This window comes from Rhinatrema bivittatum, chromosome 15 (assembly GCF_901001135.1).
Source record: "Rhinatrema bivittatum chromosome 15, aRhiBiv1.1, whole genome shotgun sequence".
Taxonomy (NCBI): Eukaryota; Metazoa; Chordata; class Amphibia; order Gymnophiona; family Rhinatrematidae; genus Rhinatrema; species Rhinatrema bivittatum.
In genome coordinates, this window is record NC_042629.1 from 75,264,741 (window position 1) to 75,280,051 (window position 15,311).

Here is a 15,311-nt window from a genome sequence, read left to right on the forward strand (position 1 = left end):
GATCATGAGATGATTCCATGAAAACCGAGCTTCAGTGGGATCTCAGGTTGGTTCCTGTAGTAAATGTCAGAGCTTGATTTGAACATCAGGACTTCAAATGTTTTCTTCACGTTGTCTTTCTTGATGCTACAGTGATGTATGTGATGAGACAGGACAGCAGGACATGCCCACTTTAATGTATGGAGTCTATTACCTTGAAAGAATGCACTGAATAAAGACCACATCCACGACATCACTTGAATCAAACCCACCCCAGGGTGGTCCAGTGCCAATTCCTCTTCACAGCTGGATCCCACAAGAAACTTACAACCTGTGGGATCAGAAGAGCACCGAGCTCCAGGTGCTGGATAACTTCTATGGGACCTGCGTGAAGATCATGCACAAATGTTATTGGCTGGAGTTTGCTGAGTTCTTCATTGCAGGCAGAGTAAACCATAAGGTTTGACGTTCTTGAGGTATGGGAATCTGGGTGAGATACATTAGACCTGCGCACACTGCCTGCCGGCTGTGCCATACAGTCAGGACATCTCGAACCTTAGTGCTCAGACCTCCCTCTAGTGGATTCTTTGAGCAGCCGTAAGATAAATCACAAAGCCCATTGAGTTCAGTGTGGGTCAGGCACAGGGGTTAGAAAACCCTTTCCCACCTCATTACAGACAGATTTGGGTCACATGTATAAGATTTATGGCGGCCAATATGTAATGCAGTTTCATTAAATGTTTCTAGTTTAATTGTGATGGCTGCCTGCCATGGGCAGCACAATTCAATGAAGTGTTTCAAGTCCACTGTATACAAACCTCAAGGCCAAATATGTGACTCTGTTACATTCTGTCTCTGCCAGTACCATCACACCTTCTCTGCAAAAATCCCCCTCTGCAAGCTACAAGGAATGCACAAGGGCGATCTTATACCAGCACTGGTTTGCTTCCTTCTCACCATGCGGTGACTGTTACATTCTGTCTCTGCCAGTACCATCACACCTTCTCTGCATAAATCCCCCTCTGCAAGCTACAAGGAATGCACAAGGGCGATCTTATACCAGCACTGGTTTGCTTCCTTCTCACCATGCGGTGACTGTTACATTCTGTCTCTGCCAGTACCATCACACCTTCTCTGCATAAATCCCCCTCTGCAAGCTACAAGGAATGCACAAGGGCGATCTTATACCAGCACTGGTTTGCTTCCTTCTCACCATGTGGTGACTCTGTTACATTCTGTCTCTGCCAGTACCATCACACCTTCTCTGCATAAATCCCCCTCTGCACGCTACAAGGAATGCACAAGGGCGATCTTATACCAGCACTGGTTTGCTTCCTTCTCACCATGTGGTGACTGTTACATTCTGTCTCTGCCAGTACCATCACACCTTCTCTGCATAAATCCCGCTCTGCACGCTACAAGGAATGCACAAGGGCGATCTTATACCAGCACTGGTTTGCTTCCTTCTCACCATGTGGTGACTCTGTTACATTCTGTCTCTGCCAGTACCATCACACCTTCTCTGCAAAAATCCCCCTCTGCAAGCTACAAGGAATGCACAAGGGCGATCTTATACCAGCACTGGTTTGCTTCCTTCTCACCATGCGGTGACTGTTACATTCTGTCTCTGCCAGTACCATCACACCTTCTCTGCATAAATCCCCCTCTGCAAGCTACAAGGAATGCACAAGGGCGATCTTATACCAGCCCTGGTTTGCTTCCTTCTCACCATGCGGTGACTGTTACATTCTGTCTCTGCCAGTACCATCACACCTTCTCTGCAAAAATCCCCCTCTGCAAGCTACAAGGAATGCACAAGGGCGATCTTATACCAGCACTGGTTTGCTTCCTTCTCACCATGCGGTGACTGTTACATTCTGTCTCTGCCAGTACCATCACAACTTCTCTGCATAAATCCCCCTCTGCAAGCTACAAGGAATGCACAAGGGCGATCTTATACCAGCACTGGTTTGCTTCCTTCTCACCATGTGGTGACTGTTACATTCTGTCTCTGCCAGTACCATCACACCTTCTCTGCAAAAATCCCCCTCTGCAAGCTACAAGGAATGCACAAGGGCGATCTTATACCAGCACTGGTTTGCTTCCTTCTCACCATGTGGTGACTGTTACATTCTGTCTCTGCCAGTACCATCACACCTTCTCTGCATAAATCCCCCTCTGCAAGCTACAAGGAATGCACAAGGGCGATCTTATACCAGCACTGGTTTGCTTCCTTCTCACCATGTGGTGACTGTTAGGGATGTGAATCGTTTTTCAACGATTAAAATTATCATCCGATAATGTTTATATCGTCTTAAATCGTTATAGAACACGATACAATAGAAATTCTAACGATTTATCGTTAAAAATCGTTAAATCGTGTTAGTGCGCACTAACTCGAGTTAGTGCGCACTAACTCCCCGTTAGTGCGCACTAACTCGATTTAGTGCGCACTAACTGAAAATGATACAAATAAACACTTTCCAGGTCACTGAAGGTCAGTTAGGAATGAATATGTGTTCCTATTGGCTGGCTGCCCTCTTATCTATTGATATTACCAAGGTTACCACTGAGGTGATGGTTGGGGGGATGGGAAATGGAACTGGAAACTAACGAACACCAACAGAAAATGAAACAAAGTGTTCACACTTCCCAGGTCAGTAAAGGTCACTTAGGAATGAATATGTATGTATGTATTCCTATTGGCTGGCTGTGCTCTTATCTATTGATGTTACCAATATGGTTGGGGGGATGTGAAATGGAAACAGTTGGAAGCTTGACAAAAAAAGTAATGTAATGATCAGCACTCAGGTGACTAGAACTTGTTTGTTTATTATTTTTGTTAGCAGGCACCTGAAATGCTAGTGCATGTTGAATTTGCCAATCACTGTGCATTTTAGAAAGGTGGTCCTGGCTGGAACTGTACACAGTTCAAATATATGTAATTGATTGTTGGTAAGTGTATTTTTTAAGTAGCCACACTGGCACCAGTATGTTTACTTTTCCTCCTACTTAACTCACTAGCTCAGCTTTGTAAGAAGGGCTTCTCTGCTTGTGTGTTGTTTTTGTTTGGTGTGAGGAGAGCAGAAACATCAGATCTTTATTCAATCTACTACAGTCATCTCTTACAGTGCCCTATCCCTATTAATACCAGGAGTGTTGTGATCTTCCTGCACACAGTGCCCTAACCCTGATACCAGTCTGAGACAGCTCCCTCCCTGCATTACTAGTGAGAGGCTGGCTTCACAGACAGGGGGGAGCTGCCTGACCCTCACTCCTGACTTCCCCCATGTCCCAGCTAGTGAATGGTGTGTGGGTGAGGGGGGGGGGAGGATGGTGAAGTCTGAGACAGCTCCCTCCCTGCATTACTAGTGAGAGGCTGGCTTCACAGACAGGGGGGAGCTGCCTGACCCTCACTCCTGACTTCCCCCATGTCCCAGCTAGTGAATGGTGTGTGGGTGAGGGGGGGGGGGGAGGATGGTGAAGTCTGAGACAGCTCCCTCCCTGCATTACTAGTGAGAGGCTGGCTTCACAGACAGGGGGGAGCTGCCTGACCCTCACTCCTGACTTCCCCCATGTCCCAGCTAGTGAATGGTGTGTGGGTGAGGGGAGGGGGGGAGGATGGTGAAGTCTGAGACAGCTCCCTCCCTGCATTACTAGTGAGAGGCTGGCTTCGCAGACAGGGGGGAGCTGCCTGACCCTCACTCCTGACTTCCCCCATGTCCCAGCTAGTGAATGGTGTGTGGGTGAGGGGGGGGGGGGGAGGATGGTGAAGTCTGAGACAGCTCCCTCCCTGCATTACTAGTGAGAGGCTGGCTTCACAGACAGGGGGGAGCTGCCTGACCCTCACTCCTGACTTCCCCCATGTCCCATCTAGTGAATGGTGTGTGGGTGAGGGGGGGGGGGAGGATGGTGAAGTCTGAGACAGCTCCCTCCCTGCATTACTAGTGAGAGGCTGGCTTCACAGACAGGGGGGAGCTGCCTGACCCTCACTCCTGACTTCCCCCATGTCCCAGCTAGTGAATGGTGTGTGGGTGAGGGGGGGGGGGTGGATGGTGAAGTCTGAGACAGCTCCCTCCCTGCATTACTAGTGAGAGGCTGGCTTCACAGACAGGGGGGAGCTGCCTGACCCTCACTCCTGACTTCCCCCATGTCCCAGCTAGTGAATGGTGTGTGGGTGAGGGGGGGGGGGAGGATGGTGAAGTCTGAGACAGCTCCCTCCCTGCATTACTAGTGAGAGGCTGGCTTCACAGACAGGGGGGAGCTGCCTGTCCCTCACTCCTGACTTCCCCCATGTCCCAGCTAGTGAATGGTGTGTGGGTGAGGGGGGGGGGGGGTGGATGGTGAAGTCTGAGACAGCTCCCTCCCTGCATTACTAGTGAGAGGCTGGCTTCACAGACAGGGGGGAGCTGCCTGACCCTCACTCCTGACTTCCCCCATGTCCCAGCTAGTGAATGGTGTGTGGGTGAGGGGGGGGGGGGGAGGATGGTGAAGTCTGAGACAGCTCCCTCCCTGCATTACTAGTGAGAGGCTGGCTTCGCAGACAGGGGGGAGCTGCCTGACCCTCACTCCTGACTTCCCCCATGTCCCAGCTAGTGAATGGTGTGTGGGTGAGGGGGGGGGGGGGGAGGATGGTGAAGTCTGAGACAGCTCCCTCCCTGCATTACTAGTGAGAGGCTGGCTTCACAGACAGGGGGGAGCTGCCTGACCCTCACTCCTGACTTCCCCCATGTCCCAGCTAGTGAATGGTGTGTGGGTGAGGGGGGGGGGAGGATGGTGAAGTCTGAGACAGCTCCCTCCCTGCATTACTAGTGAGAGGCTGGCTTCACAGACAGGGGGGAGCTGCCTGTCCCTCACTCCTGACTTCCCCCATGTCCCAGCTAGTGAATGGTGTGTGGGTGAGGGGGGGGGAGGATGGTGAAGTCTGAGACAGCTCCCTCCCTGCATTACTAGTGAGAGGCTGGCTTCACAGACAGGGGGGAGCTGCCTGACCCTCACTCCTGACTTCCCCCATGTACCAGCTAGTGAATGGTGTGTGGGTGAGGGGGGGGGGGTGGATGGTGAAGTCTGAGACAGCTCCCTCCCTGCATTACTAGTGAGAGGCTGGCTTCACAGACAGGGGGGAGCTGCCTGACCCTCACTCCTGACTTCCCCCATGTCCCAGCTAGTGAATGGTGTGTGGGTGAGGGGGGGGGGGGTGGATGGTGAAGTCTGAGACAGCTCCCTCCCTGCATTACTAGTGAGAGGCTGGCTTCACAGACAGGGGGGAGCTGCCTGACCCTCACTCCTGACTTCCCCCATGTCCCAGCTAGTGAATGGTGTGTGGGTAAGGGGGGGGGGAGGATGGTGAAGTCTGAGACAGCTCCCTCCCTGCATTACTAGTGAGAGGCTGGCTTCACAGACAGGGGGGAGCTGCCTGACCCTCACTCCTCCGGGGTATTGTGATCTTCCTGCACACAGTGCCCTATCCCTGATACCAGGGGTGTTGTGATCTTCCTGCATGCAGTGCCCTATCCCTATTAATACCAGGAGTGTTGTGATCTTCCTGCATGCAGTGCCCTATCCCTATTAATACCAGGAGTGTTGTGATCTTCCTGCATGCAGTGCCCTATCCCTGATATCGGGATGTGTGCAAGAAGATCACAACACCCCCGGAATCAGGAATAGGGCACTGTGTGCAGGAAGATCACAACACCCCCAGTATCAGGAATAGGGCACTGTGTGCAGGAAGATCACAACACCCCTGGTATTAGGGATAGGGCACTGTGTGCAGGAAGATCACAATACCCCTGGTATCAGGGTTAGGGCACAAGTTCTAGTCACATTGACTGATCACATTACTTGTTTTGTCAAGCTACCAACTGTTTCCATTTCCCATCCCCCATATACTGTCAGTAGGAAACTTGGTAACATGAATAAATAAGAGGGCAGCCAATAGGAATACATATTCATTCCTAAACTGACCTTAACTGACCTGAAAAGTGTCAAATTGTATCATTTTCAGTTAGTGCGCACTAACTCCCAGTTAGTGCGCACTAACTCGAGTTAGTGCGCACTAATCGGAAAAAACGATTTTTAACGATTTTTTAACTAAAAAATCGTGCCTAAGACGATTTTCTTGCCCTGCCACACGATTTCTATCGTTAAGACGATATGGAAAACGATTCACATCCCTAGTGACTGTTACATTCTGTCTCTGCCAGTACCATCACACCTTCTCTGCATAAATCCCCCTCTGCAAGCTACAAGGAATGCACAAGGGCGATCTTATACCAGCCCTGGTTTGCTTCCTTCTCACCATGCGGTGACTGTTACATTCTGTCTCTGCCAGTACCATCACACCTTCTCTGCAAAAATCCCCCTCTGCAAGCTACAAGGAATGCACAAGGGCGATCTTATACCAGCACTGGTTTGCTTCCTTCTCACCATGCGGTGACTGTTACATTCTGTCTCTGCCAGTACCATCACAACTTCTCTGCATAAATCCCCCTCTGCAAGCTACAAGGAATGCACAAGGGCGATCTTATACCAGCACTGGTTTGCTTCCTTCTCACCATGTGGTGACTGTTACATTCTGTCTCTGCCAGTACCATCACACCTTCTCTGCAAAAATCCCCCTCTGCACGCTACAAGGAATGCACAAGGGCGATCTTATACCAGCCCTGGTTTGCTTCCTTCTCACCATGCGGTGACTGTTACATTCTGTCTCTGCCAGTACCATCACACCTTCTCTGCAAAAATCCCCCTCTGCAAGCTACAAGGAATGCACAAGGGCGATCTTATACCAGCCCTGGTTTGCTTCCTTCTCTACATGCCATAAGTTTGTTTTTGGATGATGGGGCTGGGCAGGATCCCTTCTATCAGAGGTGACAAAATAGTGGTGGATGCAACGAGTCTAGGCCGAGAATAATCATGGCCAGGCACTGATTCTGCAAGCGTACCAGAAGGAAAAAGAGAGGAAACATTTCAAGATTTTTAAGCTCAAGTTTCTGGTAAATGAAAATAATTTGCTTAAATGCAGTATCCTCCCAAATTGAGAGAATGGCATTTATGGAGAAATGATCAGATGCTGAATCCTGCCTGAAGCAGGCGGGTGACCTGTGCATTTGGTGTGATCTGAGATGATATCTGCTTTTGAAGTGTTGCAGCTGCGTCACTGTTTCATGTCTTCGCATGCCATGATGTGCAGCAGGGCTGCAGGTGCTCTTCCCTCCTGACAGGGCGAGAGTGATGTGGTGCTGATGTAACGGTGTGATGAGAAGGTGCTTTCTTCACAGGTCTGAATTATACATCATCATTGTGGAGTCACAAAGAGTTAATCTTCCTGGAGGTGGTGCCCATGGGCATCAGTTAGGACCGCTAGGCTTTTGGTTAGAGAAGTTATGAGTTGGAGGGTAGGGGAAGCGTGAAGGATGGTGATGGGAGGAAAGGGCTAGGGGGGAGGGAATACATGGGAAGGGAGGGAGGGCTCCATTGCATGTAAGATGGAAGGGGACTGGTTGGGTTACTATGGTCCGCTGGTACCCTAAGTTTTCAGGAGTTTTAGGGGGTTTCTTGCTAGAACTGGGACATAACAGACAGAGATGTGATGGTGCAACCGAAATGCTTGTCCTAGAATATTGCTGGGCTGGAACGCTATTAAATGGGGGAAAATGAGATTTAGCTGTAATGTTGCATTGCGACAGGAAACCCATTTATTAAATGGGGGAAAATGAGATCTAGCTGTAATGTTGCATTGCGACAGGAAACACATTTATTAAATGGGGGAAAATGAGATCTAGCTGTAAAGTTGCATTGCTACAAGAAACACATTTATTAAATGGGGAAAAATGAGATCTAGCTGTAATGTTGCATTGCTACAAGAAACACATTTATTAAATGGGGAAAAATGAGATTTAGCTGTAATGTTGCATTGCTACAAGAAACACATTTATTAAATGGGGAAAAATGAGATCTAGCTGTAATGTTGCATTGCGACAGGAAACACATTTATTAAATGGGGGAAAATGAGATCTAGCTGTAATGTTGCATTGCTGCAGGAAACACATTTATTAAATGGGGAAAAATGAGATCTAGCTGTAATGTTGCATTGCTACAAGAAACACATTTATTAAATGGGGGAAAATGAGATTTAGCTGTAATGTTGCATTGCTACAAGAAACACATTTATTAAATGGGGGAAAATGAGATTTAGCTGTAATGTTGCATTGCTACAAGAAACACATTTATTAAATGGGGGAAAATGAGATTTAGCTGTAATGTTGCATTGCTGCAGGAAACACATTTATTAAATGGGGGAAAATGAGATTTAGCTGTAATGTTGCATTGCTGCAGGAAACACATTTATTAAATGGGGGAAAATGAGATCTAGCTGTAATGTTGCATTGCGACAGGAAACCCATTTATTAAATGGGGAAAAATGAGATTTAGCTGTAATGTTGCATTGCTACAAGAAACACATTTATTAAATGGGGGAAAATGAGATTTAGCTGTAATGTTGCATTGCTGCAGGAAACACATTTATTAAATGGGGAAAAATGAGATCTAGCTGTAATGTTGCATTGCTGCAGGAAACCCATTTATTAAATGGGGAAAAATGAGATTTAGCTGTAATGTTGCATTGCTGCAGGAAACACATTTATTAAATGGGGAAAAATGAGATTTAGCTGTAATGTTGCATTGCTGCAGGAAACACATTTATTAAATGGGGAAAAATGAGATCTAGCTGTAATGTTGCATTGCTACAAGAAACACATTTATTAAATGGGGGAAAATGAGATTTAGCTGTAATGTTGCATTGCTACAAGAAACACATTTATTAAATGGGGGAAAATGAGATTTAGCTGTAATGTTGCATTGCTACAAGAAACACATTTATTAAATGGGGGAAAATGAGATTTAGCTGTAATGTTGCATTGCTACAAGAAACACATTTATTAAATGGGGGAAAATGAGATTTAGCTGTAATGTTGCATTGCTGCAGGAAACACATTTATTAAATGGGGAAAAATGAGATTTAGCTGTAATGTTGCATTGCTACAAGAAACACATTTATTAAATGGGGGAAAATGAGATCTAGCTGTAATGTTGCATTGCTGCAGGAAACACATTTATTAAATGGGGAAAAATGAGATCTAGCTGTAATGTTGCATTGCTGCAGGAAACACATTTATTAAATGGGGAAAAATGAGATTTAGCTGTAATGTTGCATTGCTACAAGAAACACATTTATTAAATGGGGAAAAATGAGATCTAGCTGTAATGTTGCATTGCTACAAGAAACACATTTATTAAATGGGGAAAAATGAGATTTAGCTGTAATGTTGCATTGCTACAAGAAACACATTTATTAAATGGGGGAAAATGAGATTTAGCTGTAATGTTGCATTGCTACAAGAAACACATTTATTAAATGGGGAAAAATGAGATTTAGCTGTAATGTTGCATTGCTGCAGGAAACACATTTATCGGAGCAGGAGCATTTAAGATTGAAATGTAGATGGGCATCACAGTTATTGTTGTGGATTACAAGACTGTCGGATAAATAAACATGTATCATTGTGACCTGGAATGGCCACTGTTGGAAACCGCATACTGGGCTTGCTGGGCCTCTGCTCTGGCCCAATATGGCAAGCTTTATGTTCTTATAAATTGGACTGGGCATTTCCCTCCATATTTGGACGATCTATGAATATTGGGACCTGTAGGTCTCTGTCAAGTTCTCTCCTTACTTTGCTTTCCCACCAGGAGACGAGTGTACCATGTATGAAAGCATAGACAAGAAGGGAGGTAAGATCACATCACATTTATTATCAGATACAACCCAGGTACAAACATTTCAATATTGTATGAACAATCGGGGCTTTCACAACAGAGATTTTTTTTAATTTACTTTCAGATTAGAGATTACATTACAACATTATCAAGTGTAGAAGAATTTAAAGTTACCTCAAAGAGCTTTTATGAACAAAGTATTCAGCAGAGGTATAAATTCTCTTATTTATTTTATTTATTTATTTATTTAAAGAATTTATATACCAGGGTTCCTGTATAGTATACATATCACCCCGGTTTACAAGGAACCATAACTATCGCTAAGGAAACGATCATTTAGCGGTTTACATTGAACATTTAGCGGTTTACATTGAACATAGTTAATTTGAGAAAACATAATGAAACATAAATAAACATAAATAAACATAAATGAACATAAATAGTTAATTTGAGAGAAGTATATAAAATGGTTAACCAGTTAATAACTAAAAAGCAGGTTAATAAGTAAATAAGTAAGTAAATAACATTGAACTTGGTAGAATCTGGTAACAGGATAAAATATAGTGTTGCATATGTTTAAGTACAGTTTCGTGTTAATTTCTTCAGAAAGATGTAAGCTGGGGAAGATACGGAGGATATGAAATGCCTTTTTTCTTGCTCATTAGCTCTATGGGAATGCTTGTTCAAACAACCAAGTCTTAAGTTTCTTTTTAAATGTAGTGTGGCACGGTTCAAGGCGAAGGTCCGGAGGGAGCGAGTTCCAGAGAGAAGGGCCCGCTGTGGATAGAGCACGTTTCCTCAGGGAGGATTTCGCCTGTTGTGTGGTTAGTCTGTACTGATATGCGCTTCTAGTTGGTTTCACTGATGTGTGTAGCTGAATTTGAAATGTTAAATTGAGTGGAGCGATATTATGTAAGGCCTTATGTATCATCATTAAGGACTTGAATTGGATCCTGTATTTTATCGGGAGCCAGTGTAGATGATGCAGGATTGGGGTGATATGGTCTCTTTTTTTGGCATTTGAGAGGATTCTTGCCGAGGCATTCAGGACCATCTGAAGTGGTTTTGTGGTGCAAGCTGGTAGGCCAAGGAGGAGAGAGTTACAGTAGTCCAGTTTTGGGAGTATGATGGCTTGTAGCACCATGCGGAAATCTCTGTACAGAAGGAGTGGTTTTAGTTTCTTTAAGGTTTGTAGTTTAAAGAAACATTCTTTTGTTGTGTTGTTGACGAATTTGTTGAAGCTGAATCCACCGTCTAAGATGACTCCCAGGTCCTTTACTTGTTGAGAAAAGGTATCCGGAATTTGGTTGGCATTCGGAGGAGTGGATGGGACATAGTTTTCCGGTGCTATAATGAGGATTTCAGTTTTGTTTGTGTTTAAGACTAGGTTGAGGCTGGTGAGTAGGTTGTTGATAGCTGTGAGACATTTACTCCAGTGTGACATGGCTTTGTGTAGTGTGTCCTCTATAGGGATGAGGATTTGTATGTCATCCGCATATAGGAAGTGTATAAGCTTGAGGTTGGTGAGTAATTGGCAGAGAGGGAGAAGATATATATTGAAGAGAGTCGGGGAGAGGGATGATCCTTGCGGAACTCCCCTTTTAGATTCGATGGCACGAGACTCTTTGTTATTTATCCTGACCTTGTATGATCTGTCCTCCAAAAATGATTCGAACCAGTTGAACGCTGCTCCTGTAATGCCAATGTCCGTTAGGCGTTGCAGGAGGCACGGGTGGTTTACGGTATCGAACGCTGAAGAGAGATCCAGGAGAGCGAGGAGGCAAGGTTGGCCTTTTTCTAGGTTAAAGATAATGGTGTCTGATAGTGAGGCTAATAGCGATTCTGTGTTCCTAGTTTTACGAAATCCAAATTGGTTTGGGGTGAGGATGTTATTTTCTTCAAGAAAATCTGAGAGTTGTTTATTAACCACTTTTTCCATAGTTTTGGCTAACATAGGGAGGTTTGCTATAGGTCTGAAGCTGGCTGGATCTGAGGTGGGAAGGTTGGGTTTTTTGAGGAGCGGTTTGAGTATGGCTAACTTGAGTTGGTTGGGAACTTGCCCTTGAGTGAGAGAGCAGTTGATGATGTCTGCAACAGGTTTGGCTATGGTGTTGGTGATCATACTCAGGGTGTTTGAAGGGATATAGTCCGATGGGTGAGAGGAAGGTTTTATCTTCTTGAGAATGTTCTCTATTTCTAAAGTAGATGTGGGATCAAACTTGTCCAGCACTGATGGGGTTGTGTTAGGTTGTAAGGTGGTTGAGTGCAATGATTGTTGGGCGGTTGAGTGCGGAGGCTGTTGATCTGTTGTGTCCAAAGATTGTTGAGCGGTTGAGTGATCTGATTTTTGAATGTGGTTTGGAAGTGTAGCTGCTCCTTTGAGGGGGGCTAGGAGTGATGTGATTTTGTTGTCGAAGAAGGCGGCTAGTTCATTCGCTTTGTTGAGAGCTTGGTCGTCTGGAATGGTAGGCGCAGGAGGTTTAGTAAGGGTAGAGACGTATGAGAAAAGTGCTCTTGAATCAAATATGAGGTGGTGGATCTTTTTGGAGAAGAATTCTCTCTTGGTTTTGTTGATGTCATTTCTGTATGAGTTGAGGCACTCTTTGTAGATGAGGAGGGTGGTTGAAGATGGGTAAGAATTGATCAAGACATGATCTTATCATGTCTTGATCAATTCTTACATTTTTCCATCAGTCTTACTGTACTTAAAGTAATGGCAGACTTGTGGAAGAAAGATTCAGATATTTATTTATAAGATTTATGAATCACCTTCCAAAATTTACAATAAGACTTTCCAAAGCGATGTACAGCAAAAGTAAACAATAAATTAAAGCAATGCAATAAAATAAAACCATCAATTGATTAAACAATATTGGACTACGGCGACTTTAGCTTAACATTCTTAAAAGCTCTAGGTTGAGCTCAGAAGTCATCAGCCAGGACTTTAATTTACGGTGAAAATGCATCGATATGGGAAGATTATTCCAGGCATCAGGAACTGAAGTACAGAATGATCTTTTATGCAATTTTATATGCCGAATGGTTCTCAGAGAGGGGAGTTGAAGTAGATAGTTATGCTGAGAGCAGGCTTCCCTGAGTGAGGACTTCCAGCGCAGTCTAGATGAGATATGAGGGGGCCAATCTCATGTAAGATCTGAAAAGTGAGGGTAAGTACTTTACATTTACATCGTAATCTTACCGGGAGCTAGTGTAGTTTTTTCAATAAAGGAGCTGCAGATTCGTGCCTGGAACAACGCAAAACAATTCTAGCTCTCATGTTTTGTACCACTTGAAGTTTTCTAATGAAAATACCTGGTAACCCCCGGTATGTAGCATTACAGTAATCTAGAACGGAGATCACAGGGCATAAACCACGGATTTTAGAGCCTCAAAAGGTTAAGAATGATTTAAATTGTCTCAGGCTGTAAGGAGGACTGAGTTGATGTGATGTCCCATAGACCAAGTGGCATTTAGCCTAACCCCTCTTCTATTTTTTTTTTTTTTTTTTGCTTGATTCACAGTTAAATAAAGCCGCTGTTGTTGGTTTTTTTTTGTTTGTTTTTTTTTTTAAGGAAATGAGCCTTATACCCAGAATCAGGGCAAGACTGCGGGGTATGCACCACCTCCAACTGCTGGAGACAGAGAAATACTGAGAGGATGCAGGTGGCACACCGGGTTAAGAGAGGATGCCCTTCAAGTTTTTCTCTGTCTCCATCTGCTGGAAGGGAGGCACAACCCACAGCCTGGACTGACCCGGGTCCGTACAGGAAGATCTGACCTCATCAGAAGATCTCACTAGCTGTGCAATACCCGGGCAGGGGCGTCACGTGACGGGGAGTAATCAATAAGGCATGGTAGCTTGGGATCCATCGTGCAACGTCTGGGGACTTGATCAGAGCGCAGCACGGCCGTAAGGAAGGGCGCGCAGGCCCTGCCCCGGGGCCACGTGCCCGCGCAGGTCGGGGGAGCAGGGACAGAGCGGCGGGGGCGGCGCCGATTGCTCTCGCGCGCACGCACGCACGCACGCACGCACGGGGATTTCCTTTCTTCCCGGCCGCGGGGAGGCGGGGCCGCTGCACAGGCCCGGGGCCCGCGCGCCCGCCCTCCCTGCTTCCTGACTGCCGCGCGCCGCGCTGCTCCTCTCCTCCCCCCATGGCGGAGACGAAGATCATTTACCACATCGACGAGGAGGAGACCCCCTACCTGGTGAAGCTGCCCGTGGCGCCCGAGAAGGTGACCCTGGCGCACTTCAAGGCGGTGCTGAGCAAGCGCCCGCTGCACGGCTACAAGTTCTTCTTCAAGTCCATGGACCAGGACTTCGGGTGAGCACCGGCGGAGGGGTGGGTGGGGGGCGGCTGTCAGAGCGGGGAGGAAAGGCCGGAGGCCCCCCCCCCCGTGCGGGTTTTTCCTCCCCTGCCGGAGGCGCCCCCGGGAGGGGCTGAAGGGCCGCCGCCGGCAGAAACACAAACAAACATGGCGGTGAGGGACGAGGCGGCCGCCGCTGTGCATGAGTACCGGCCCCGGTGCCGCTCACCGCCGACCTGCAGCCCTGACAGTCCCGGCACAGGGATGCTTGCAATCTGCAGCCCTGACAGTCCTAGCATTGACAAGCATGCAAGCTGCAGCTCTGACAGTCCTAGCATTGGGAAGCATGCAAGCTGCAGCTCTGACAGTCCTAGCATTGACAAGCGTGCAAGCTGCAGCTCTGACAGTCCTAGCATTGGGAAGCGTGCAAGCTGCAGCTCTGACAGTCCTAGCATTGGGAAGCGTGCAAGCTGCGGCTCTGACAGTCCTAGCATTGGGAAGCGTGCAAGCTGCGGCTCTGATAGTCCTAGCATTGGGAAGCGTGCAAGCTGCGGCTCTGACAGTCCTAGCATTGGGAAGCGTGCAAGCTGCGGTTCTGACAGTCCTAGCATTGAGAAGCGTGCAAGCTGCGGCCCTGACAGTCTTATCATTGAGAAGCATGCAAGCTGCAACCCTGACTGTCCCGGCTCGGGGACGCATGCGACCTGCAGCCATGACAGTCCTAGCATTGAGAAACATGCGACTTGCAGCCCTGATAGTCTTGGCATTGAGAAGCATGGAAGCTGCAGCCCTGATAGTCCCGGCATGGGGATGCTTGCAACCTGCAGCTCTGACAGTCCAAGCATTGGGAAGCGTGCAACCTGCAGCTCTGACAGTCCTAGCATTGAGTAGCATGCAACCTGCAGCTCTGACAGTCCCGGCACGGGGATGCTTGCAACCTCCAGCTCTGACAGTCCAAGCATTGGGAAGCATGCAACCTGCAGCTCTGACAGTCCCGGCACGGGGATGCTTGCAACCTGCAGCTCTGACAGTCCAAGCATTGGGAAGCATGCAACCTGCAGCTCTGACAGTCCCGGCACGGGGATGCTTGCAACCTGCAGCTCTGACAGTCCAAGCATTGGGAAGCGTGCAACCTGCAGCTCTGACAGTCCTAGCATTGAGAAGCGTGCAAGCTGTAGCCCTGACAGTCCCGGCACGGGGATGCTTGCAACCTGCAGCCCTGATAGTCCAAGCATTGAGAATCTTGCAACCTG

At 47.1% G+C, this 15,311-nt stretch overlaps 1 protein-coding gene across 4 annotated transcripts in view; it reads left to right on the forward strand.

The window, feature by feature from the left end:
• Positions 1 to 13,782: 13,782 nt before the first annotated feature.
• The window catches only part of DVL1 (dishevelled segment polarity protein 1), a 97,542-nt gene continuing 96,013 nt past the window's right edge, over positions 13,783 to 15,311 (forward strand). For 3 of the 4 annotated variants that reach the window (XM_029578348.1, XM_029578349.1, XM_029578350.1), the window contains exon 1: positions 13,783 to 14,075. In XM_029578348.1, coding sequence (XP_029434208.1) covers positions 13,906 to 14,075 — 170 coding nt within the window. In that variant the 5' untranslated portion in view covers positions 13,783 to 13,905. The remainder of the gene's footprint in view (positions 14,076 to 15,311) is intronic. The other variant, XM_029578347.1, reaches the window with a different exon arrangement.